The 26,744-nt window shown below is 37.0% G+C and overlaps 1 protein-coding gene across 1 annotated transcript; it reads right to left on the reverse strand.

The window, feature by feature from the left end:
• Window positions 1-509: 509 nt before the first annotated feature.
• On the reverse strand, window positions 510-25,053 carry LOC306884206 (uncharacterized protein; the record flags this gene model as incomplete). Its single annotated transcript, XM_079439925.1, has 34 exons — window positions 510-1,161; window positions 2,019-2,096; window positions 2,783-2,971; window positions 4,645-4,699; window positions 5,380-5,526; window positions 5,736-5,768; window positions 5,890-5,934; window positions 6,103-6,138; window positions 6,770-6,841; window positions 11,897-11,950; window positions 12,058-12,111; window positions 12,186-12,239; window positions 13,115-13,159; window positions 13,811-13,864; window positions 13,953-14,006; window positions 14,756-14,809; window positions 15,110-15,163; window positions 15,368-15,421; window positions 16,093-16,146; window positions 16,256-16,309; window positions 16,903-16,956; window positions 17,050-17,106; window positions 17,296-17,331; window positions 17,736-17,789; window positions 18,166-18,219; window positions 18,326-18,349; window positions 18,628-18,663; window positions 19,497-19,550; window positions 20,073-20,135; window positions 20,370-20,426; window positions 20,765-20,785; window positions 22,822-22,948; window positions 24,776-24,908; window positions 24,987-25,053. The coding sequence occupies 34 exons, from the start codon at window positions 25,051-25,053 to the stop codon at window positions 956-958; spliced, it is 2,283 nt and encodes a 760-aa protein (XP_079296051.1). The 3' UTR covers window positions 510-955.
• Between the last annotated feature and the right edge of the window lie 1,691 nt (window positions 25,054-26,744).

The raw sequence follows: 26,744 nt of genomic DNA on the forward strand, positions 1-26,744 counted from the left end.
GAGAAAGAATGTGGAAAAAGCTGTGATAAGTGCAGTCGGGCTATTCAACGAGGAAGTGTTTTTGAAAGGGGAAAAAGCATAAGAATGTTTGAGACCTACATTTATATTGAATTCATATAAAAACATCACATTTATTCGAATGTGTTTCCCTTGGATCTCTGTACAAACTTCATCGTCATCGAACACCTATGTAAAATAAATAGAAATACCATGAAACGACACATCTGCATTTCTCTTGTGTGTATGTGTCACAAAAGGGTCATGCATCAACAATCCTGGAACAATAAATCACACCAGTGTTATTTAGCAGGGGAAGTGAATCTGAATTTCTTACAAAACCACATTTAAATCATATATATAGATGTATAGAATACATTGCAGCGTATCTATATATATATATATATATATATATATATATATATAGAATACATTGCAGCGTATCTATATATATATATATATATATATATATATATATATATATATATATATATATCTCCTCTCTCCTTTTTGTATCTGACAGCAGGTCTCTGGCAGCCGTTTCGGTTATGAACTTCCAGCACCATCAATATTTCTGGTAGGTTTATCTTTGGCACACAGAAATTAAAAGGCCTCCGGTCTGAAGGCCACATTGATGTTTGTTCACTTCCTAGAGCAGATTTAGTATGAGCTGAGAAAAAACATTTCTAAAGTCTACAGGAAATGGCTTTCAGGAGAACATTAGATGGACAATAAGTTCTGTGAAAGTTCATTTGTACCAGAAGATAACTTGAGGTGGGCAAAAAAAAAAAGAAAATCATTTGTTTGGATCAAGAAATGCTGCCATTTTCTGTACACAGGAAGTTGGTAAAGTGTTTTAGGCATTACAGCTGTAAAACTATCTGCAAAGGCGATAACGTTTTGTGCTCTTCACAGAGCTGTAACGGAGTCTCTCTGAATGTCCCAGACAGTGAGGTTCTTAGTTTCCACCTGGTCCCTTCATGCTAGAGTCTTTGAGGGACTGGTGGGCGGCACCTGCGCTCAGGTTACAGGCCGAAGGATCGCAGTAACCGGGTGGTCCGGCTGAACCAGGAGGTCCAGGAACGCCCGGCTGACCCGGGGCACCAGGTGGACCCCGTTCTCCATCACGCCCATCTTGACCGTATCCTGGTTTTCCAGGTTCACCTGCAAGACAGAAACAAGTCAGTCATCTTCAAGCTCACTACATTTCCCATTAAAATCTTTCATTTAGATTGCAAAAGGCCAAAGCTTAAGGTCATTCTCATTTGCATTTCCACATGGACAAAAACGTGAATGAGATTTGAGAGTCACGGAAGTCAAATAACCAATTTTCATGGTGTTTTTATATTACATATGAGCTAACGTTATGGCTTTTTGTATTTTTCAGTGTCTGTCCACATTTATTTCTTGTCTTTTAAGAAAAAAACAAAAAACAACGAAATTCTCCTAGACATCTCCTTTAGTGTTATACCGAAGTCATACAGGTTTGAAACGACACGAGGGTGAGTAAATACCAGAATTTGGGTGGTTACTTTTTTAGCATACCTTTATTTAAATATCTAACTGAATTATATGGATGCTTGTTTTTTGCCGTAGAAATAAAGGCTTGAAAATATAAAGCTGAAAAACTGTATGACACCAGCACATGGCACTGCGGCAGATCTGTCTGTTACAATTAGAGCACTGGGTAATGACTGCAAGAAATCCTGTTTAAACAGAGAGCTTCATTCGACTGACAGTAAGTGTCAGTGACACAGATACAAAGACTACAGAAGGCTTCATATACCTCCAATTCATCAGACATCTGACAGCTTCATTTAACACCAATTTAACTTTGTTTTTCAAAAGTCTATTACCAGGATGGAGCTAAATATATCTCCAACATCATTTTAGAAATAAATTGAGTTGTTTCAGACTGAATTGGTTTGCAGATGATATTCATTAACGCCCCTTCCATTTATGCAATAATACTATTTTCTTTGACAAGAGGAAGTAGGATATGAGACTGAGTAAGAACTGACCTGGTAGTCCAGGAGGTCCCGGCATGCCTTTGGGTCCCCGACTTGTAGGTCCCCTGTCCCCTCTGTCTCCCATCTCACCTGCAACACACACGCATTAGTTCAGTACCTGAAATACTGACATGACTGTGCTTTTACACACATGACTCTAGTTCAGGGGATTCCAAACTTTATTTTTCAGCAGACCGTCAAGTAAAATATTTACTTGAAGTACACCCTGAGATTTCAAGTTAATATTTTAATTAGATAACTTCACGTTTGTATGTTCTCTGCATGCAGGGTTATTATAGGTAATTAAAACTTAAACTGAAGCTAAAACTAAAAAAATAAAAAAGTCATTATTAAATGTTTACTGAAATGTTATAAAAAATAAAATAACAGCTAGTTGGCCACATTTCTCATAATTTAGTTTAACTTGATACACTAAAATGACAAACTAAAACAAATTAAATAATAAAAAAACAGGAATATTAAAAAACAAAAATGAAAAAAGACAAAAACACAATTAAATTACCAAAACCCTAACTGAAATTAAAAATCTAAAAATAAACACTGCTCTGATCTTGGTTAATGATCACATGCAATTTTATCTTTTTTTTTGTAAGTGTTTTATTTATATTTTATTTATTTTAAATTTGCATTCAATTTAATTATTAGTTTTCATCAACTCATGAACTCCCATTTGGGATACCCTGCTCTAATTGTTGTTCCAGGATCAACAAGGATCCTGTAAAGCAGTCTGAACTCACAGATCCATAATGACTCACCTTTTGGTCCCTTGAGACCCAAAAGTCCTGGAGGCCCTTTGAGTCCCGGGAGTCCTCTTGCACCAGCATGCCCAGAGAAGCCGCTGTCACCTGGGGCTCCGGGAGGCCCAGGTGGACCAGGTCTGCCTGGCAGTCCGACCGCTCCAGACTCTGGTCTCCTCAGACTAGCAGCCAACTGGGCCAGCTGCTCTGAAATGGCAAAGACCAAATGCGCTAATGAGTGTGAACAGCCCCCTGCTATTAGCACAGCTCATTTTTGTTTTATTTATCCATTGATTTTGCAGTTACACTCACTAGAGTCGTCTAACACTGCACATTAACTGTTTTGTGTTTAGTCTATTGTGTTTCTGTACTAATGTTAGGGCGCCTCCTTGAGGACGATCCATCTTCCTGTTCTGTCTTCACATGATGTTAAAATGAAACAAGTAGCGACAAATCTTTTCTTCCTTATGACGTATATTTGTGGGTAATGGATTAGCAAAAAAGAAAAAATGCAGGTCAGGGACTTGGTTCTATGCATCGGTTGCTAATTGGATTTTAAAATGAAGGCATTACACTCCCAAATGGGGCAGATGAATGTGTGGTTACAGGGGTGGGGTTTAAGCAGATTATATGATTGGATAAATCCTGCATATATCATCAGAGAAAAATCTGTCGTTTCACTGGAACATCCAGTTCTGATATTTGAATGAAACATTACGAGGTCAATTCATGCACGGATTAATTGTTCAAAATAAGATTTAAAACATGCATTTAGAATATAAGGTGAATCTTCATTTAATTAATAATTAAGCTCTTTTTAATCTTGGTTAATGAAAAGTCCATGAAATGCTGACATGTTATAAGCACACTGTAAAAAAAAAAAAGTTGAGCAAACTTAAAGGTTTAAGGCCTTTAATTTATTTCACACGGTACATTTGTAAACCCATGGTTGAGATTCCTTTAACATTTGAAATATGCAAAAGGGATATCTGCCATCATTTACTTCATGTTGTTCCAAACCTTTATGATTGACTTTTTATTGCACACATTGTAAGTTGCTTTATGTTTTGGAAGTAAAATAAGACCCTAGACTAATTTTATTTTATTATAGCTCTAATATTTTGATGTGAATAAGCAGATAATTTGCCAGCTTTCAATATTCACTAAAAGCTGTTGCAGAACGCTGTTAAAGCCCACTCCTTTCATTTGTCCTCATTCATCCTTTGAATGGTGTTCTTGTGCGTTTTCAATTTGCTATGGGAAATTGAGCATAAAAGAAGAGCATTGCTGCCGTTTTTACAACTTCCTTTTCCATTGTGTGAAGGGATAAAAGGGCAGACCGATTTATTCAAGATGTAAAGAATCCAATCCCAGGCCCTGAGCCATTGAGCAAGAGCTAGGGTACAGTGAATTTCAACTTTCAGTCGGAAAACTTCCTGAAAATGTATGTAGCACGATGCTTGACTGAGCTTTGTCAGGGAGGGTTTGGCGAAGGAAAGCAGAGGCTGAAGGAGGAAACTCATCACTGTGAGGCAAAAGTGCAGATCAGCTGAAAGGAAAATGAATTTTTCAGTGAAATGTGAATAAAAAAGTCATGAGGGGATCGGCGGTGTGCGCTCAAGAGGACTTAGAGAGAGGCAGAACTGATGGCTAACTTTAGTAAAGAGTCCCTGCTCATCAGAGTAGAATAAAAAAGAATTTTTGAAACAAAACACAAATTTTTCCTTCTTTTCATCTCACTCTTTCATTCAGTGGTTCAAGCTTGTGTTCTTCTGCCTGGAAAGTTCCAATTCTCTGATGGCAAAAGCGTGGCTCTGCATGCTTAAAAGGGAAATTACGTTTATTTCTGAAATGATAAAAATCTTTGCTTCCAGACTCACCCTGCATAACACGCATGCACACTTGTCTGATGTGTTGATCACTTGGATCTTTACCCTGTAAACACAGGAGGAGTTGTTTAGAAGAAAATCACACAAATTAAAAGCTGCAGAATGTTTCACAGTACTGTTTTCTTGATACGCCTTTCCAAACATAATGAAAATGCTGAAAAAGCACAGGCTTTCCACACATTTTTCCACACAAAAGTTTAGGGTCAGTAAGAATTTTTTTTTTAACAAAGTCTCTTCTGCTCACCAAGGCTGCATTTATTTGATCAAACATACAGTAAAACAGTAATTACAGTACAATTACATTATTAAATGTTTTAAAAACAGGTGTGCTGCTTAATATAAACAGCATTTATTTGAAATATTTTAGGTAGTCTTATAAATGTCTCTACTTTCACTTTTGATCAATTTAATGCATTCTTGCTGAATAAAAGTATTAATTTCTTCTCTTTTTTTATCATTCTGACCCCAAAATTTTGAACTGTAGTGGAGATGCAAAGTGAAATCTGTAGTGGAGATGCAAAGTGAATGCATTGACATAACAATGAAAATTACCAAGAAAAATATCTTAAAAAGTAGATAGGACATTGATAATGCATATTTATGTGTGAAGATAGATTTGGGTGACAGGCAAAACTCTTTTTTTTTTTTTTTTTAATAACCGTACACAGTCTTGGCTTATGAAGTGTAATTGCTAATCACTCTGTCTTTGAAAGGTTGATAACATACCGCTGGTCCCTGGGTGCCACGAGGTCCAGGAGCTCCTCTGTTCCCCTGCATGCCACGTGGTCCAGGACTACCAAGAGGCCCCTCAATGCCAGGCTGCCCACGGGCTCCCTCTGGTCCTCTGTTACCCGGATCCCCTTGGTTACCAACCTGAATTTACACCAGAGATACGTAGATGTAATACCTAGTGTCTTGATATAGTAAATCGTTTCAATACAGTGTCATATCTGAGGGCTAGAGTGAGCTGAGATAAAGCTAAATAATATTTTCATGGATATCTGAAATTAGAGCCAACCGCCTAGTAGAGCATCGTCAAAAATTCATAAATATTCAAGAAAGAATACTGATCGAAAACTCACTTCGCCTTTAGCTCCAGGTTGACCAGGGTCACCCTAAGTGTAGAAACAGCAAGAGAATTAAAGTGCACTATAATATCTCAAAAATCTCAGTGTACGTTAGCTTACTGCATTCATATTATTTTGCGCTATATAGTTACTGTATGTAGCTACTCACAACATCTCCCTTGTCTCCTGGTGTTCCCTCATCACCTTGAGCGCCCTACAATAAAACACATCACCAGGAGGGACATCAATTCATATGTATAAGTTCTGTTATTGTAAAATGGTTATAAAGTGAGTCTTTCTTACATTCGTTTTTAAGGTATCTGATGTATTCAGTTTAGTTCTGCAGTGCAGTATCTGCTGATAATGTGAATCATGCTCGTACCTGTTCTCCCTTTGGTCCAGGTTCTCCTGCTTCACCCTGTGCAACATCACATTCAGAAATTCATTCCCTTGAATATTTAACTGAAAGCATGTGTCTGAAGAGTTCATTATACCAACAGTTATGCAATAATGTACACTCAGCATTTTGCTCTTTCTATTAATCCTACATCTGCTCAAGTTCTTTTTTTCAAATGCATAAATTAATTAATTGAGTCTAAAATGGTCCAGTTTGATTTTCAAAAGCCTCATTGTACTTTTAAAGCTTTTTCAACTTTAAAACAGCAATGGGAGCACATAATAATTGCAGTGCCTTAAAGGCAAGAAAAGTAGAACTATCACTGTCTAATTGAGCAAGAACAGTGAATATAAAGAGGTTAGCTGTTTTTAAAGAGCTGCAGATGACTTTTTGTAATAGTTACAGGGATGTTGATGTAGGGTACTCCAAGTACACTTTGCTGTTTCTTAATAAATATAAAATTAGGGATACAAACACCTATCAGATTTCCTGACAGCAACAAGTTAGGGTGCAGGGGTTTTTATCAGTTCACCAGGGAACAAAATCATGTTGAATATGGTAACAAGGTTGAGAACAATTTAAAGAGATTGCTTTGAGATATTGTGAGATTACATAAAATCTCTTCAAATGTGGTAGGCAGAGACAATATTACCCTATCTCCTTTTATTCCTGGCAGGCCCGGTGGTCCAGGAAGTCCAGGCAAGCCCAAGTCACCTTTAGGACCCTGAAAAGACAAACAATGTAAGATGACATGCAGTCAGAGTCTGGGATTTACTGTAAAATTCTGGTTGATGTCTTTTTTATTCCTTCTTGCCTCACTGAAGGATTTCCAAACAGATTGTCATTAAAGAGCAAAGACTGCAGAATCCTTTAGTTCCCCTGCAAAAACACTCTCATGCAGTTTTAAAAAGAGAGTGGGGTCTGAGAAAATGCGAGATCAGGACAAAGTTGCAAATGCTGATAAATTTGATATGTGGATGTACACCAGTGTTTCCTGCTCTCCTGATTTAATCTACTGTTACATATCTGTATGTTCCAAGCCTATTATATGTTTTAACAGAAATTCACTGTCCAACTGAGTCATTCAATGTGTCATGAATCCGGTCTGTGGCCTTCCGCCTGATAGCAACCAGAGGTCGCCTTTCCATCATATTGACTCTTGCACCACACTACTGTTGCACGTTCACCCACGGACTACAATTCCCATCACCCATTGCATTGACGTCACACACAGCTGATTGCACTAATCACACTCACACTTGAGAATTATCACACAATCACACACTCTTTATAAGCCTTGGACTTTCTCTCACTCACTGCTGAGTATTGTTTGCATTTATCTCTTTCCTAGTGATAGCAACCTTACGAAGCCATTCTGTGTTTTCTGAAGTTAAGTCTAGCCTAACTTTATTTATAGTCAGTTTCATCTGTGGCCTGATCCTTGTCTGGTTTATCTCGTCTCGTCTGTCAGCCGCCTGCCCTGGATCTATTGTCTGTTTGGATTAACCCTTGTCTTGCCGTTTCGGACTCTGTTTGCACCTTGCCTGGATTATTGCTCACGTTTTGAATTCCCTCTCTTGTCTAGCCCTCTGGATACTGTTTGCTGTTGTTCGACCCTGCCTGTATTTTGACCATGTTTTACAACTAAAGCTTGCACTTGGATCCGCACGTCTGACGTCTCATCTGCCGCGTTACACAATGGATGCATTTTTATTTATTTATTTATTTTTTTTATTTTTTTAAATTCTACAGATCTGCCAAAACCGTGTTTTGTCATTATAAATGCAATTTTCTTGTAAATCAATCAATTAATCAAGCAATCAATAAGTAAAATTTCTAACATATATATATATATATATATATATACACACACACATATAACAGAAAATAACTAAGTATGCAGGATAATTCCACACAATTATTTACATTATAACAGCTGAATATATAGATATAAATCTGAATATATAGTTGAAATTTGAATATATATTTATGAATTTGGATATATAAATGTACATTTGAATACATGTGATATGTCATGATTTCTGCTATTTTTAAAAAGTCTTAATTACACAAATTAGGCCCTTAAGCAGAAAGTGTCAAATTCAAGTTGTGGCATTAAATGTTGCATGAAAAAAAAAATCTTTCTCTGAATTTTTTTGTTACCAAATATCTAAACATCCTTAAATCCTGATAAATTTACTCGGGATGTAAATTGTACATATGAAGTCTTGTTTTCTAAGAAATTAAACGATTGTTTTTGGAAATTATGCAACGAGCCCATTGGCAATTATATTATATTATATTATATTATATATAAACAGGATAAACTTCACTTTTTGCACTTTTTTGCAGTGTGATCAGAAGATACAGTAAATGGTATTTCCATATTCCAGTGGTCAGTAGCAGGACTATTCAAGCCTTAAGCTTTAATGGAGATCTATTGGAAGTTGTATTTTCAAACTCTGAGCTGTTGCTAATAAAATACATTGTGTGTTCCATTCCATTCTCACTTGTTTTCCTCTCCATTTTTCCTTTTTTTGAACTTCATAACTTGCTGAAACCCTGTATTTTTTATTTTAAAAAAATTATAAGGTTACAATTTATTTAGAATATTCACGTAATCATGATTAGCACTGCAGGACTGCTTCCAGGACACAGACTGGAACATGTTTAAAGAGGCAGCCACTTACAACAACCACACAGACCTGAAGGAGTACACTGAAACTGTGACTGCTTACATCAAAAAGTGCATAGATGATGTGACAGTCACCAAGACCATTACCACACGTGCCAACCAGAAGCCATGGATGACAGCAGAGGTTTGTGGGCTGCTAAAGACCAGAGATGAAGCATTCATATCAGGAGACAAAGCAGCCCTCAAAACAGCAAGAGCAAATCTGTCTCATGGCATCAAGAAGGCAAAACATCAATATGCTAAAAAAAAATCAACAACAACTTCACAGACAGAAAAGACACTCGGACCCTGTGGTAAGCCATTCAGACCATCACTGACTACAAGCCAGTGACGATGACTCATCCTTACCAGATGCACTCAACGAATTCTACTCACGATTTGAGATACAGAACGACACGCCTGCACAGAAACTACTCACATCTCCAAACGACCAGGTACTCTGTCTCTCTCCAGCCGACGTAAGGAAGACCCTGTCCCAGATTAACCCACGAAAGGCTGCGGGCCCTGACAACATACCTGGACGTGTAGTGAGAGACTATGCTGCACAGCTGACGGATGTCCTAACAGACATTTTCAACACCTCGCTGAGCCAGGCAGTCGTCCCCACGTGTCTCAAATCCACCTCCATAATTCCAGTACCAAAGAAGTCACCCGTGTCCTGTCTGAATGACTATCGTCCCATAGCACTGACCCCAATCATGATGAAGTGCTTTGAGAGGTTAGTCATGCATCACATCAAATCCAGTCTCCCAAACACACTGGACCCATTCCAGTTTGCATACCGTCCAAACCGTTCCACGAACGATGCAATATCCACCACTCTCCACCTAGCTCTTACTCCCCTGGAACAGAAAGACTCTTATGTAAGAATGCTGTTCATCAACTTCAGATCAGCATTCAACACTTTAATCCCACAACAGCTCATCCACAAACTAAACTTGCTGGGCCTTAACACCCCCCTCTGTAATTGGATCCTGGACTTTTTAACTGCAAGACCTCAGTCAGTCCGTGTCGGCTGCAACTCCTCCAGCACTACCACACTGAGCACAGGTGCCCCACAAGGCTGTGTGCTCAGCCCGCTGCTCTTCACGCTGCTGACTCACGACTACACTGCCAAGTCCAGCTCCAACCACATCATCAAGTTTGCTGATGACACAACTGTGGTAGGCCTCATCAGCAACAACAATGAAACGCTCTACAGAGAGGAAGTGGCACACCTGGCGAAATGGTGTGGTGCTAACAACCTGTCCCTCAATGTGAGTAAGACAAAAGAGGTTGTGATGGACTTCAGGAGAAACTCTGTTGACCACCCCCCACTGACCATCGACGGCTCAACCGTGGAGAGAGTCGGCAGCACTAAATTCCTGGGGGTGCACATCACAGAGGATCTCACCTGGACCACCAACGTCACGTCATTCAACAAGAAGGGACAACAGCGCCTCCACTTCCTCCGCCGGCTGAAAAGGGCAAGTCTCCCGCCATTTTTTTTATTTGTATTTTTCTCACAATTTCATGTACAAATATCTCTTTTGCATAATTTCATGTACAGTATTTATGTAAAGTTCTTGTACAGTCTCAGTTTGTGTATGTCTAGGCAACTAGGTATAGTAGTTATAGTATTTATAGTATATGTATATTCATATGGTCTATTTTTGTCTATAGTCAGAAGCTCTATTGTTTTTTTTTGTTTTTTGTTTTTTTTCTTATACTTGCATTGTTGTATGTTTATCTTATGTTTAACTAGTATGTAGCACCGTGGTCCTGCGAGACACAACATTTCGTTCCACTATATGTCCACACATGTAGCAGAATGACAATAAAGCTCAACTTGAACTTGAACTAAACGTTTGAAGTGTGATGGTGAGTGTTTGTGTGTGTAGATAAGTGTGTGCTCATGGGAATGGCAGGGGAACAAAGGGCTGTTTGAGAGACACTGCTGTGAGACATTCTTTTGACTGTTTACTCTTTACTGTGAAAACTCTGAGGTGAAATCCCATTCAAGAGAGAGACCGCTGGCTCCAATCTCTTCCATGGGCCACAGCATGATGTTTCCTTTCTTACCCGCAGTGTCTGCATTTCAGTACTATGAATATTTGCCTTGGTTTGACCCTCAAATTAGCATAATATAAAAGTCACGAATTCCCCAAAAAGACTATTAGTGAAAAGTTTTTTGAATTCACTGCGCACCAAACAGTCTAAATAAGTAAAAAGTAATTGAGCTTAGTGGATGTCAAAATGACTTGCTTTCTCTTTGAACACTGGGATAATAGAATAATTTAAATGTAGCGCTGCCTATGACTTGTTTTGAACTTTGGGTTTGCTGCCAGCTTATATGAAAGAAAAACTGCAAATGAGATCTCTTTAATGCCAGTAGTTTCTCTAACACAGCACAAAATCATTTTCTTATTGGGTTTGTTTGTCTCATTTTCCATTATCTAAACATCCTTAATACAAAATGAATTGACAAAGGAAAAACGTGCGATTTTTTTTTCCTTTTTATAAATAAATACATAAATAAGTTTAGTATATTTCATGCTTAAAACAAGAAACAACAATTTACCAATGATGCTAAAAAAACATTTAATAAAAAAATAATTTTCACTTTGCAGTCAAAATTTATGTGATTTATGGATGTTATGATATTTGTTTTGGACAAAAGGCAAATAATACTGATTAAGATCGATTATTTTTGCAATGTAAACAAAACGGTAAGACCTGAAGTCTACTGCTTCTTGGATATTTCTGCACATAAAATCTGACATGTCAATTTGAACTCCAACATTTCTCATCAAACTCTTTCAGGAGCAAATAATCTGAAGTATACTATCCACATTAATTGTATAGCTAGCAAATATTGGATATAATTTGTGTCTATTTTTATTTCTTTTTAAGGAGAAACATCTAAAACGGAGTTATACTGAGCTTCAAAGAGTAACATCTGAGCAACAAAGGCAAATTTAGGACCCTCAACTCTCTACAGACAAGGGCTTTTACTTTGTTCAGTAATTTGCATGATGGAAGTAAAGTACGAAAGATGCTTGCTTTGATACCCCAACCATATCATTATACAGATTATGCACTTACTCTGGCTCCTGGTTTTCCCATCGGCCCAGATGGCCCCTGCTCTCCTCTGTCTCCCTAAACAGAAGGAAACTATCATCATTTGGGAAATATTCCTGGGTGAGTAAATACAGACACATCCAGCCTGTCCATTAGCTATTAGTCATACTGCATTGGGTACTCACAGGTTGTCCAATAGGCCCAATGGGTCCAAATTCTCCTTGTTCTCCACGGTCACCCTGAACAGAGACATTTAGTGTCATATAATCTCTTCCTGCACACTAATGGCAAAGCCATTGGGTGGTTTACCTACCAGTTTACCTGCAGATCCCATTGTACCGATGAGGCCCGTTTGTCCTGCATTACCCTGTAATTGGAGCAAGTATATCATATAGTGTTCATAATAACCTACTACAGGCATAGTACTACTGTGCATGACATAGGACTGTGCATACTTCAAAGTAGCTTAAAATGCCATCAAATTGAAAACTGCAAAAATAATAAGCCAATGTTTCAGTTTTGGGCCACTGAAACAAACAGAGCAATTCTGAAAGAGCCACAGTGTCACACATTTCAGAAAAAAAACAACAACTATAAAAACAACAATGCATTGCTATTATAATAGTTATTATCTGATAATACAGATTTTTTACATTTATTGGTAAATACTGGATAAGCTTATTTTGGATATTTTGTTTCATTTACCTATTTTTACATATACAATATATTGTCTTAAAATTTGTCGTCTTAATTACACTAATCTTAAAAAAAATAATTATAAAATAACACTTAAATGTAATCCTTAGCAAATTTCAAAATGAATATACACTATATATTACAATTTTGTGATGCCAAAATTCACTTGTAGCACTTCAAATGGTTGATTTTTTGTATGTATTTATTTTATGTATTTAGACAAAAACTAGATTTTAATACCTTTTTCAGTTATCAGCCATAACTTTAAAATAATTATCAGAGTATCTGTATCAGCCAGAATGTTAATTGACAAAATGCTTCAGCCAACCTTTTTTGCTTCTTTTTTGTCTTTGAATATAAAAACTGAGATGGGAGAAAACATCTTAAAATAAAAAATTGCAGCTTCAGCTTTAACAGCCAGTGGCTCTGAGACATAAGGAAAATTATTTATGCTTCATTGTCCTGATAAAACTTTTGTCAGTTCAGGGTGTTAAAAAATGTGATGACTTTGCACCGAGCACAGATAAATTTAGCAACATCTCTCACCTTCTCTCCACCTCCACCTTTTGGTCCTGGGCTTCCTGGTAAACCCTGCAGATATGAAATAAGTCACTAAATATCTAAATGCAGTTGTCAAGGCTACATCTCCTGAAGGAAGTCAAATGCCTTCTCTTTGTTCTGTTAGATCAAAGTCAAATCCAAGGGGTCTCAAAATTAATGATGATGTGAATTAGTCATGAAGACCTGACATCATGCTGGATAAAGTCAGAAGTATTTTATAATCTTGCCCTGCTATGAAATGGAGCACAAATTTGAAATCGAAATAAATTATTGACCTTAATAGCTTTAAAGGAGACAGGTTGAACATGAGATTGTAACAAAATGTCAGAATTAGACTATGTATGTCTGATGAGGATAAAATAAAAGTGACTCATTGTGCTGCATCCTGTAGAAAGAGGATACAATACCATTTAAAGTTCATTTTTTGAAAGAAGTCACTTATGATAACAAAGTCTGCATTTATTTGATCAAAAATACAGTAGAACAGTAATAATGTGAAATATTTCAATTACAAAAAAAAAAAATTTCAAACACAAAAAAAAAAACCTTACTGACCTAAAACCATTGAACACACTGTATTTGAACTTTATTATTCCCTGGCAAATGTTTTTGACCTTCTTCACAGTCATTATGGAAGTTCATATATTGAAAGCATTTCTTTATTTCTACATTAAGACTTACAGGGAGTCCTTGAAGGCCAACTTCCCCAGGGCTTCCAGGTTTTCCGGCAGCACCCTGTAATAAGTAAAAAAACAAAACATGAATACCACTGTCACACTTTTTACATGGCCACGTTTGAATGACGAATCAGATTTTGCTGTACCTTGGCACCAGGCATGCCTGGGATTCCCTCACGTCCATCCACACCTGGCAAGCCCTGGAGAAAGACACAGATTGGTGCTGTTTGGATGCATACAAGTAAGTCTTTAAAGTGTCCCTATTATGGATTTTTTTTAAATGACCTTTCATGCAGTGTGTAACACAGCTCTAAGTGAATGAAAACATCCTGCAAAGTTTTAAATCTGAAAGTGCACCTCGTATAAAGTTATTGTCTCTCAAAAGAAAAAGTCAACTCAGAGTCATTTTTAAAACGAATCTCAAGCCATTTCATGTTGATGTCAACATGAGACATTAGCATATTGCCCGCCCACTTGTTGCGCGCACAGACCCAGGAAAACTTGATTTTCGTGTTGGTCTGAATGAAAATGCAAATTCATTCTTTGCCATTAGGTGCTGCTTTTGGAGCTTTAACATCTTACAAACACTGCTTTAATTTAAATCGACCAATCACCACAGATTAGCGTCACGCAAAGGAGGGGTTTGAAAAAATGACTCGTTGAACGAATCGTTTGGGAGTCGTTGAGGAAATCAGATAAAATACAGCCTGTAAAATAAAACAATAAAAACAATAAAAATGTCAACCTGTTGTTGTGGACTCCCAAAACCAAAATATGAACCTTTCATATCCCATAATAGGGGCACTTTAAGTAAATCCTTTTATCAACATACTGCCATATTTTTCATGTTGTTACCATCTGACACCATCACTGTATCATGGTACCAGCCACATTTTTCCGCATTTTCATTAAAGGAAGTGAAAGTTTATTTATATGGTAAACCACGTACACTGTCTCCCTTTGGCCCTGGAAGACCAGTGTTGCCTCTTGTCCCTTGAGGTCCCTGCAGAAAGAGATGATTTCATTAAATCTGATTAATTCAAATCAATGCATATTACCCTTAGAATGATAGGATATAGCCAAATAGGGCATGTTCTTGGACCAGGACTGGTTGGTTGGTTGGTTGAATGTTATTCCAGGACTAACAAGGATGTTGACCCTGGAACATGTCCTACTTGGCTAAATCCCATTTAGGGTCCAGCTTATCATAGGCAACGTCTCAAAGGCTAATTAAATAAAGAAAGACCTCTTAAACTTGTACTGTGTGCAATTTTTGTTGTTGTAATGATAGTTGCACACATACCTGTTCCCCTTTAGGGCCAGTTTCTCCCAATACTCCTCTTTGGCCTCGATCCCCCTAGATAAAAAGAAGCACACACCTCAGATATCTGCTAATATTGATTTGTTTATTTACACCCAAGGCTCAGGACATCAAGTTCAAGTCATGCCCACTGCTGAAACAGACTGTCTTCAAAGCCTTCAACTGTGAATGAGAGGCAGAACTTTCCTGTTTCATGATTGTTTACAGCTTTAGATTAAATTGGTTTCCTTTTGAACTTACCGTGGCTCCTGCAACACCCTGAGGTCCAGGATCCCCATCAACACCTCGAGGCCCCTGTAAAAAAAATAACAACACATTACTTATTTTCAGAATTATTTTCTGTATTTTGTATTACATTTTTTCACCCAAAAATGAAAATTTTGTCATTGTGAGTTTCTTTCTTATGTTGAACATAAAAGAAGATATTTCGAAGAATGCTGGTAATGCAGTTGATGGTCCCTATTGAGTTCCATAGTATTTCTTTCCCTACTATGGAAGTCAATGGGGACCAACAATTATTTAGTTCTTCAAAATTCTCCAACATATCTTTTATGTTCAACATAAAGCAACTCATACAGGTTTGGAACAACATGAGGGTAAGTAAATGACATAATCTTCATTTTAGGGTTAGCTATTCCTTTAGTTAGTAACATTTTGAGTCTCTAAATAGTAAACCCATGAAATATAAATTAGTTTTATGGCTTTGTTTATATAAATGCCTTTACAATGTAGTTTTTCCCTTCCATGGAAATGGACAAAAATATTGATTTCTCATCTTGTATGCACTAGGGCTAAGCTGTATGCAAATATTTGGCCAATCAAATGCTCTCTAGAATGAGAATGTCCCTCCCCCTGATGCCACATGGTTTTACTATGTTGTGACATACACTAAAGACAACTTGATATTTTAAAGAGCACAGGCAAAATATTATATTGCTCGACTGCTTATTTAATCAAAATCTTACCGTTTCTCCTTTGGAGCCAATCATACCGGTGGAACCTCGAATTCCCTGCGGTCCCTGAGAGCACATAATTGGAACAAGGCTTTAAGACCAGATCAAGATATAGCTACTGGATCAATTTAGTAATTTAGTGTAGATTGCTTAAATAAACAGGAAATGCACATACAGTTGAGCCTTGAGCTCCGACCTCTCCAGTTGCCCCCTGATCTCCCTCCTCTCCCTAAAAAGAGAAAGAAAGCTATTTTAGACACCGAAATATAAAATACACAATGACTAAATAGATAGACAAACAGACAAATAGATAGAGACTGTAGATAGATAGTCTTACATTTAGGATAATACTGTAAAATGAACTGCAAAGTTTTGATTGAGGTAAACGTGCTTATTCTGGAGGACAATATAGCAAGCAGCCACAAGTGAATTAAATGTCACCACACTAACTTATGCTTACAACACTCAAATCCCTAATTATTCTTAATGCTCCAGTGGAGTGTATTTCTTATACAGAACTTTAATAGACAGCATTTAAATACATCCTGCACCTTAATTCAGCCCGAGCGTCAGTCCTCAATTATAAATGAAGCTCTGTGATAATCGCGAAAATGTCACAGTTGGAGAAAAATGTCTCACACGTGATGTTTTCTCATTACAACAGACCTATTGCGTAATTCATATTCAAATTCACTCTGCAGAACTTCATGACACATGGTGACCTCAAACACACACATTCACACACACATGCACACAAAACCCAGATGCTTCTGGTTCCTGTTTTGTAAAATTTATGAGACGTTTTGTAAATAAAGTTCTTACCTTATGTCCTTGTTTACCAGGCTCTCCAACTTCTCCTTTCACCCCTTTATGACCCTGACAGGAGGACAATTCATAAATATGTATTACATTTAATTATATATTGATTTATATTAATTCCTTTTGAAATACTCTTTACAGAAAACTCACCTTCATTCCAGGCAAGCCAGGATGACCAGGAGCACCAGGTGGGCATGCATTAGAGCACTTAACATCAGAAAAACAATTTAGAGTCATTTTATGTCACTCAATCCAGCCATATCTAATAGTCGTCTTGGAGCACTTTACTAAAAACACATTGTTTATCACAGCATATGTGGGTGTTGAAAACAATATGGCTTTCATATGGTTTGCAACAAAAGGTTTGCTGGAGCACCTAGTAAAATTTCCTCTTACCAGTTCCATTGTTCCACCCAGCATCCCTGCAGCACCCTGTAAACAGATTCACTTTAGAACAGTTTTCACCCATTCTGAAGGAAGTTTAGGGCAATTAGTTGATCAAGGAAGCAATTGTGCCACCCTGTTGTTTCATAATTATTAATGCTGTTCTACATGATGTTCCTAATCAGTCTGTGTATACTGATGTCTCAGTCGTACATTCTAAACTGAAAATATACAGTTTTTACCTTATATCATCTACCTTATAATCTTGTACCTTATTATCTAACATAATTATTTCTACTATGATCTGACTTTTTAAAATGACTTTTGTTGGTGTAACATAATGAAGTCAGGATAATTCATGTTAAGTCATGATTCATATTTTTCTCCCAAGATGAAATGAATGAAAGGTCACTGCTCTTGTGTAACTCTTGAAACATCACAGCAATACTCACACGGGGGCCTGTTGGTCCACGGGGTCCCTGTGGCCCTCTCACACCCATGGCTCCCTGTTATACAGAGAAAATCATTTTAATTGATGTATGAATACTCTGGTTGATTTTTCATGTAAAACTATACATCATTGATACATCATTTTTTTGCTTATTTATTTATATTATTTATGTTTTCATAGTTTATTTGTATATTTATATATTCATTTTAAGTCAAAAAAAAATCTATTTATTTCTTGTAATAGCTCTATTTGAGTGAACCTGGTCAAGAAACTGGTCAAGAACACATTTTATTTGTTTTTAACCTAGTAATCAGTAGAAACAAGTATAAAAAAGAAAGCAAAGGAAAGACAAGACTACTTGTTGCTGCTTGTTTACATTTATTAATAAATGTCAAGGAAAAACCCAGAGACCAATCAGAAGAGTCACTCACAGGGGGTCCCACTTTTCCTTGCTCACCCGGAAGTCCTCCTGGTCCTGGTGGTCCCTGTGCAAACACGTATCAAATTTAAACCTTTGTTTCCACCACCCAAAGAAAACCCCACTCCACACACTGCTTTTTTAGTTAACATATGAAAACAAAAGCCACTTACAATTGGTCCATCAGGTCCAACACCCTAAAAAGACAGAGAAGGTTTATCTAATATATATTGTTTTCCCATTTCTGAGTTATGTTTATGCAAAGCCAATTTATATTTACTGAATACGATAATGTAATATCATACAAAAAGTAGATTTCTTTTGACTAACTGTATTCATTAGCTGCTGTCGGCATTAAGGCAAAGATGCAGTGCATTGGGTACAGATCAGCTTTACAACTATTGATCTGCTCAAATGTGTTTTTATTGAATGCATGGGCTTCAAAGTTATTGAAAAATGGCAAGATTAGGCTTACCGCCTCTCCTCTGGGTCCAGGTTTGCCAGGTTCTCCCTGTTTCAATTACACAAAGTCACTTTTAGACTTATAATAAACATATAATTAAACATAATACATGTTTTTATATACAAAAGTGTGTCCCAATTCACACTATTCTATGCTGTTTTTAGTATAAAAAGGCAAAAATAAAAAGTGCACTTCAATGCACTTAAATAAACCAAAAAAACAAAGTGTGAAATGTTGGACACTTATTGCACTCAACTGTCGCATCTTTAATCACGTACTGGAGAGGAAGGAGCTATCAGACTCCGATGCTGGATGACAAAATAAACTTATATAATTCATACACTAGACAGTTGAGTACAAAGTGCATAGAATAAGTGTATATTGCAAGTGTATATTTGGGACACAACTTATATATACAAATACTGTTCTGAAAATCACATTGCAGCACAATTACTGCACTCTAAAAAATGCTGGGTTAAATACAACCCAGCGCTGGGTAAAATATGGAAGAACCCAGCGATTGGGTTGTTTAGACCCAGCGGTTGGGTTTCTGCCCGGAAGGTTGGGTTAAACATTTAACCCAAGTGTTGGTTGTTCTGTCCAATATTTACCCAGCACTGGGTTGTATTTAACCCAGCATGTTATGAAAATCACATAAAGCCAGAGAATCTTCACAGGCAGAGTGAGGTGCTATGTTTGAGCATCGCTGAGTGAGTGAATCTGACTTGGCTGCACAGATCAGTGAACACACAGACAGGATTAGGAACTAGTAGTCATGTGAAAATACTTATAATTCCCTCTGCAAGGCCAGTCAGTAGTACACTGATTTGAGCTCTGGTCCCTACTGAAGCAGAAAACTGAGAAGCTCATTAGTCGCTCACCTTTTGTCCTAGGGGGCCATCGAGGCCTGGTTCTCCTATGGGGCCAGTCAATCCCTGAAGAACACAGATTGGAAATGTTACATTATTACCTCTTACAACAGCAAACGATGACATACTTTAATTGAAAAGGATGTTTTCGGGGAGGGTTTGCTGCATGAAACTTTGTTTAGTCACTTTGCAAGCTGAAGTTTCGAACATTAACCAACCAATGACTACTCAATTAGCCACAGAATTTGATGCCAAAACAAAAACACCTGTCATTCAATACCTTTAGAAGACCTTCCGTCTCAAACCAGAGTGGATTTTCTTGACCCTTACTTCCATTTTCACAGGGAGTCCACTTTAATTAAGTCCAGGCTTCGGGTGTCCGTGCTTAAACAAAAACCCTGTTGTCTGTTGGACAGACCTTTTTCCTGTGGTCTTCGCTTCAGTCCGACATGAGAAATTCCCTGCATTTTTGACCCGTCTAAGAGTGCCACCCACCACTGAAACTGAGTTTGTTTTCCCATAGAAGACTATGTAAATTTTAACATGTTATGAAGAGAATCCAAAAGATGTTTTAAAGTGTTTCCTTACATCAGCTCCAGGTAATCCGGGAAGTCCAGCTGAACCTGGTTTTCCAAGATCTCCATCAGGACCCTTTGGATTCAAATGACAGTGTGTAAGATGCAACAATATCCTAAATGTAGCAAATTATAATATCAATGCATGACACAAGAACACTGATATTTACAGCCGAACCGTCTTCACCGGGGTCACCTCTATCGCCCTAAAAGAAAAGCATACTTTTAACTCTTCCATACTGCATAATGTTTTGGTCACTGAATTGCTTTACATTTTAAATTATATTCACATTTTTGAAATTCAACTCACATCAATACCGTCTATTCCAGGCACGCCGGGAGGACCAGGAGGGCCGGCTCCAGCCCTCTGTTTAAAAATAGTAAGTAAACAATGCTTTTATATTTCTACAGTGAGGTCACATGTTTTTAGATGCATTAATACAAAGTTCATGCAATATGAAAACTAAAATGATCCAGCAGGTAAAAATATACAACAAATCATTTTTAAGTTTATGCATGCAAAAAAAGTTTTAGAAAACAGTTCAAACACCTGCAGTGCAATAGTACATTTGCATCTTACAACATATGGACTGTACAGATGCAAAAATGCAGTGCAGCCTATAATATTCTACAGCATTTGTGATTCTATTTTAAGAATGAAAATAGCTTCTTTCTCTTACATATGCTGAAAATACAAGTGCTCACCTGAAACTCTGCCTCGGATATCTAAAAGGAAAAGAACAAAGAAAGGTTGCATTTACCTGTGCCGTGCAGATGATGGTTATCTCCAACAAAATCAGTAAAAAGGGCCCGCGCACTCCTGCAGCGCGAGCCATAATTTCCCCAAAGACACAAAAGCCCCTGTTTTCTGAGATCAGTTGGGTTGACGGACCCCCCGACCAAGAAACCCAACTAAATCCCTTTTCAACTATCTGAACTCAAGGGAGACCATAACCACAGAGTGCTTATACATATGCATGAGGTGGTTTGTTCTGGGTCTGTGATTGGAGGACAGTGGCACAGTGTAAGGAGGAGTCCGGCAGACATTCAAATAGACGGCGGGAAATTTTACTAGACGGTGACATTTGACCTCTGTTAACAAACAATAATTGGTCTTTGGGAAACAGAGTGGGAATGCTGGAAAATAGTAGAGCTGTACCATTACATTCCAGTTTTTTAAGTTTGGGTTTTAGTTTTTTAGATTAAAATTGTGAAGTTAGACATGTCTCCTTGCAGGAAGGTCGCCGCATGTGTCTCTCTGCGGGATGTTTAAGGATCAGCATTGACTGCAGCTCAAACTGAAACAACAGACAAACAACCATCAAAAAGCATCATGATAATGCGAGCCTGTGGGGTGTATTGAATTGTTTATCATTGGCTTATTATGTTCAAAAATGTGTAATGTTCAAAAAGAGATTGATTAGTTTTGGGTTAAAAAATAGCTTTTTTATGCTGCTCTTTTAGTTGAAAATTATTTTTGCAGAACAATGAATTTAAATGAGTTTTCTTGTTGATGGTAGTGGTAGATTGAGCTCATAATATGTGCATATATCATTCGGTGACACTTAATTTAAAAGTTACACAAAAGTTACTAAGATCATTACTTTAAGGAAAACACAAACCTCATGCCTGTCAATATGCACGCTAAGTTTTTACACTACTGTTTAAAAGTTTGGGGTCAGAAAGTTTTTTTTTTTTTTTTAAAGAAATTAATACTTTCAGCAAGGAAGAATAAAATTGATCAAAAGTGGCAGTAAAACATTCATAATGTTATAAAATATTTCTATTTCACAAATAAATGCTGTTCTCTTCAACTTTGTTCATCAAAGAATCCTGAAAAAAAACATTATCACAGTTTCCACAAAAATATTAAGCTGCAAAGCTGTTTTCAACATTGATAATAAGAAGAAATGTAAATTAGAATGATTTCTGAAGGATCATATGTCACTGAAGGTGTAATGGCTGCTGAAAATTCAGCTTTTCCAGCATAGGAATAAATTACATTTTAATGTATATTAAAATAGAAAACAGTTATTTAAAATTGTAATAATATTTCACAATAATACTGTTTTTACTGTATTTTAGATCACATAAATGTAGCCTTGGTGGAAGTATTTATTCTTTCAAAAACACTTACAGGAATCAAATGTTTGAATGCTAGTGTACATACTTAATGTTGATAATAATAAAAAAAAAAATTGTGGACATAATATGCTTTTATGCACCAGTTACCCACAAACTTGTAAAATATAACCTATGAAGTTTCTGAACAGCTACATAAATAGTTTGGCAAACTGACCTTGTCCTTGATTTTATGACGTACAGGTTCTGATTAGACTAAAAATAAGAGACGTGCAGATGTTTGGTTTGCATCTAACTCGACATTGCAAATTTTATTGCTGTGAGGAAAAATTTAGACTTTTTAAGCAGGTCAGCCCTCCGACTAGTGCCTCACTGCTAGAATTCCCACGTATCTGCTGAAATGTATTTGGCAAAATCCAAATCCATTTAAAGAGACAGTCTGCTGCTGAACCTTTAAACAGCCTCCAAACTCACATCTCATAATGACACAAAAACATTGTGACCTCAAGAAGAAAATGTGCATATGTGCTTATAACATGATGTTTTGGACATATTTTATATTTGTATGGGCTTTGAGGAACATTTAAATATCAGGGTATTAAAACAGTAATGGAAGACCTTATGGAAACACATAAATAGACTTGTAAATGTGTACATATGGATAAGAAAGAAAAGTTTACCGGGACAGCTATTGCTGAATTGTCCTTCAGTTTTCCAATATGCGTGAATCCAAAAGGTTTACTTGTCCTCTGGGTGCCAGCTGCTGTGAATCTGTTGCTGTGCGGTCTGTTATCAGGCTCACAGAAACTTTTTTGACAAGCAATAAAATCTTGTGCCACTGAGAATTTAAGAGGAGTGTTTGGTAAGGGAATAAAGCCGTCATCTGTCTGTTCTCTTGGGTTCTGTAGGAGAACTCCACAGACAGGGCCTCCCCGTTGAGTCTGACTGCAAGCTGTTCGTTTCCATTCAGATCTTGCATTTGCCACAAATTCCAACTCTTACTCTGTGTATTTCCACTCATTCGATAGGTTGCAGAAAATGCAAATTCCCATGGGAAACGCAGATCTGATTGAAGGAATGATATCAAGACTCAATTACACCAGATTACGAACAGAAATGGTATCTGGACTTATCCGACTGTACTGATTGAAGTCAATAACATATTTTATAATATTTAGAAGACATGGAAACATACCATGCTGAACATTTTTAGCATGGTTACTATCTACAAAAACATTGTAGTGGTTCTAATGGAACAGTAATGGTAATAGAAATTTGAAAAGTACTGCTGCAATGTTCCATGGAATGATGCTTTGTTAGCAATGCATTTTAAAAATAAATAATAATATTTATGTCAATAATTTCGTTTTCTAATTCAGCACCATGGACAGAGGAAGTTCCATCAATGACCAGTAGATGTCGCCACATGTCAACAGTACAAGTCATTCTCAAGAGTTGCCCTGGTTACTGGGTTAGAGATTTTCTGATAAGGGGGAGACTGCAAACACCAAGCCTGTATCACTGGGAAAAGCTATAGAACAGTGGCTCTCAATCAGGGGCCCAATGCCCACTAGGGAGCCTCAGCACACTTCCAAGGGAGCTGCAAGATGGCTTAAAATGATTTAAAGACAACATCAGGTTTAAAATAAGCTAACACAACTGGAATCATATTTCTTAATTTCATTTGTTGCCTTAACAACAGTCATTTTAAGCTCCAGGGTCATTTATTAATTTTTTTGTAATAAACATAATTGTTTATACATTTATATAAATGTATTCAAGCTCTAAAATATTGTATTAGGTAAGAAATTGCTATGTGTGAGTAAATAATAATAATAATATAAGACTAAGTCATGTAAAGTCATTGGTAACAAAAATTGTAAATCATGCAGGACATTTATTTATTGGAAATTTATTTAAATTACTTATAATCTTTTTATATAATTATTTTACTGTATTGCCACTCCAATGAGGAGACTTGGAGCTAAAAAGGTTGTGAACCACTGCACTTAACCGTCAGTTTGGTGAGTCTGTCATATAAAGACTCTGGCTGTACTGTAAACATGAACACAGCAAAGGTCTAAAATAAACATTTTACTATTTACTATTCTATGTCTACCACAACAGTTCTATTTCTCAAATTTAATTAGCAAGGCAGGTGTTCAAAGAGTGCTGCTATAATGTCTATATGAGTGAGTAATTGAATCATTTGCTCATCCATTCAACAACACTTATTAATTCAGTAAAGCAATTGTAATGTTCAGAGACACTCATACTGATGTTTCTTTGACTTTAATTGTGGTGTAACTGGCAATATTGTATATAAATTAACTTCTTGTCTATTGAACTACTGTAAGAAACTAAATCACACTCGCACCCCGCGGGGCAAATTAATCAAACCTTTTGCAATATTTACTTGGCTTTTCTTATAAAACGGATATATTCTTATAGCTCTATCCAAAATGAATATGTCATGCAAACATTTCTGTTACCACACAAAAACAGTTTAACATCTCCATAACTGGTCACCATTTAGGTAGAACAGCTTCTAGTTTCCCTTTTGGGATATCTCACTGTTCTTGAGCATATGTTTTAGTGTCCCCCAGGTAGAGGGTCTCTGTCAGAGGTGTTCACCTGGTGTTTATCCTGAAGTTGAACTCAGGGCCAATCTTATATGCGATATGCTGAGATGTCGTTCCAGGCACCTTCTTCACCATCCCTCTCCTGGCCAACTCGGCAATGTTGAACTGAGTCATTATGTAAAATCCTATGGGATATTAGAGACACTCAAGTTAAAGAACAACACAATTAGTCCAAATGTACGTACCGTTTTTGAGATGTTTACCTGGAAATAAGCCATTCCCATCTTTAGTTTGAGGACACAGAGTTTGGTCTGTCTGCAGGTGACTCATACTGGAAAATGGCATGACTTTGATAGCAAATTAAACCTTTTTTTGCACCTTTTATTGCATTGTTCAGTCTTCCTTTTGTTCCTTTACTCCTCCTCCCTGTGTTTGTGTGTTTGATGAACACACATTGCTTGTGGGAGATCTGTGTTGACTGTGTGAGCAACACAATCACACTGTGTTTGAAAAGCTGTGCCACCTTTTCTCCTTTGAGTTCAAGCATTTTATTGTTTTCACATTTTTCTTTTTTTTTTTTTCAAGTCTGGTTAAAATCTTAATGCTCTGAATTCTTATTTTATACCAAACCAGAAACCCACCAAAATCACTTATAGTTGATATTGAAGGTACTTACTATGTGCATGAAGACCAGTGCAGAAGCATACCTCCAGATCATTTTTCCTGATTCCCACAGATGTTGGTCTCACACAGGAGGCATCTGATCTGAGGAGCCCACCCAGATGTCACCAAACAAACCAACACGATCTGCAGCTGTCCAGTGAGGTGAAACAGCTGACAACCCCAAACATGCTGCTGCTGCTCATTAGTCCTGGAGAAGGGAACCGGTCCTTTAGTTCTTTTAATGATAAACAAAGGTAAAGTGTGACATCATGGACTTTTAGAATTATTGATGAACATCTAATGGTTGAGACCAGATTTGCTTTGTGAATTTTAAAAATTCAGTTGAAAAAAAAAGCTTTTTTATTATCTATTTAAATAGAACCTCATACATAATGGCTTCACAAGTAAATAATATTTTTGCCAGACGTGGGTCAGAAAGTGTCTGGAAAAACACTTTTCAATAATTTACAATCAATTGCTTTAAAACAAAGCGGTTCCCTTGGTAACATCCAGGGTGAATACAATGTCACAGATGTCTCAGATGAGGATGGAAAATGTTCATGTTGGTCTAGTTTCACAAATCGCCAGCAGAGGTACACAAATGTATAAGACGCCACACCTGACTGGCTGTTTGTGTTATATATGTCATCCAGTAAATGTTGTGTTTTCATCTGGTAAGAAACACTACATTGCAATGACAATAAATACTTTAAATAATATGTATAATTGATGACTTGCAAAATAGGAGATCTGTGCAATAATTTATGACCTCAAAATTAAATATTAATTTTGCACTGGGATCCCTATTTTGCTCTGGCATCCAAAGAACATATTTTACAGAATACATAACTGAAAGTTTGCCCACAAGTGTTCCTGGTAATTGCCACCACAGACTTAAACAATATACAATACAAACTACGAGGATCACAATTCGACAGGATTTGCTCTGTTTCAGCATTTCAAATTAAACCTGACTGTGATTATAGAAATGATCTTATTGCATTAACCAGAGAGAGAGAGAGAGAGAGAGAGAGAGAGAGAGTCATATGGCAGCACATATGGTGTACCCCAGGCTCCTTCAAGAACTTATGACTTTTCTTTTTTTGGCAGTTCTTATACTTCATGACATTTGCTTCCTTCTTATGTGGGATAGTAGATAAGTAAAATCAACTAAATGTGCATGTAAATATAAAGACAACACAACAGACAGTACAGGATTGTCTTACTCCTAATGATGGTCTTTTTAACCAGCTGCTAATTTAGGTTATACTAATATGCTTAATCATCTGTGAATTTGATCTTTACATTGCTAGAAGGATTAGCTTTGTAACAAGAGTTAGCTGTGCACAATGGTAAAT

This window comes from Barbus barbus (genome assembly GCF_936440315.1).
Source record: "Barbus barbus genome assembly, chromosome: 18".
Classification (NCBI taxonomy): Eukaryota; Metazoa; Chordata; class Actinopteri; order Cypriniformes; family Cyprinidae; genus Barbus; species Barbus barbus.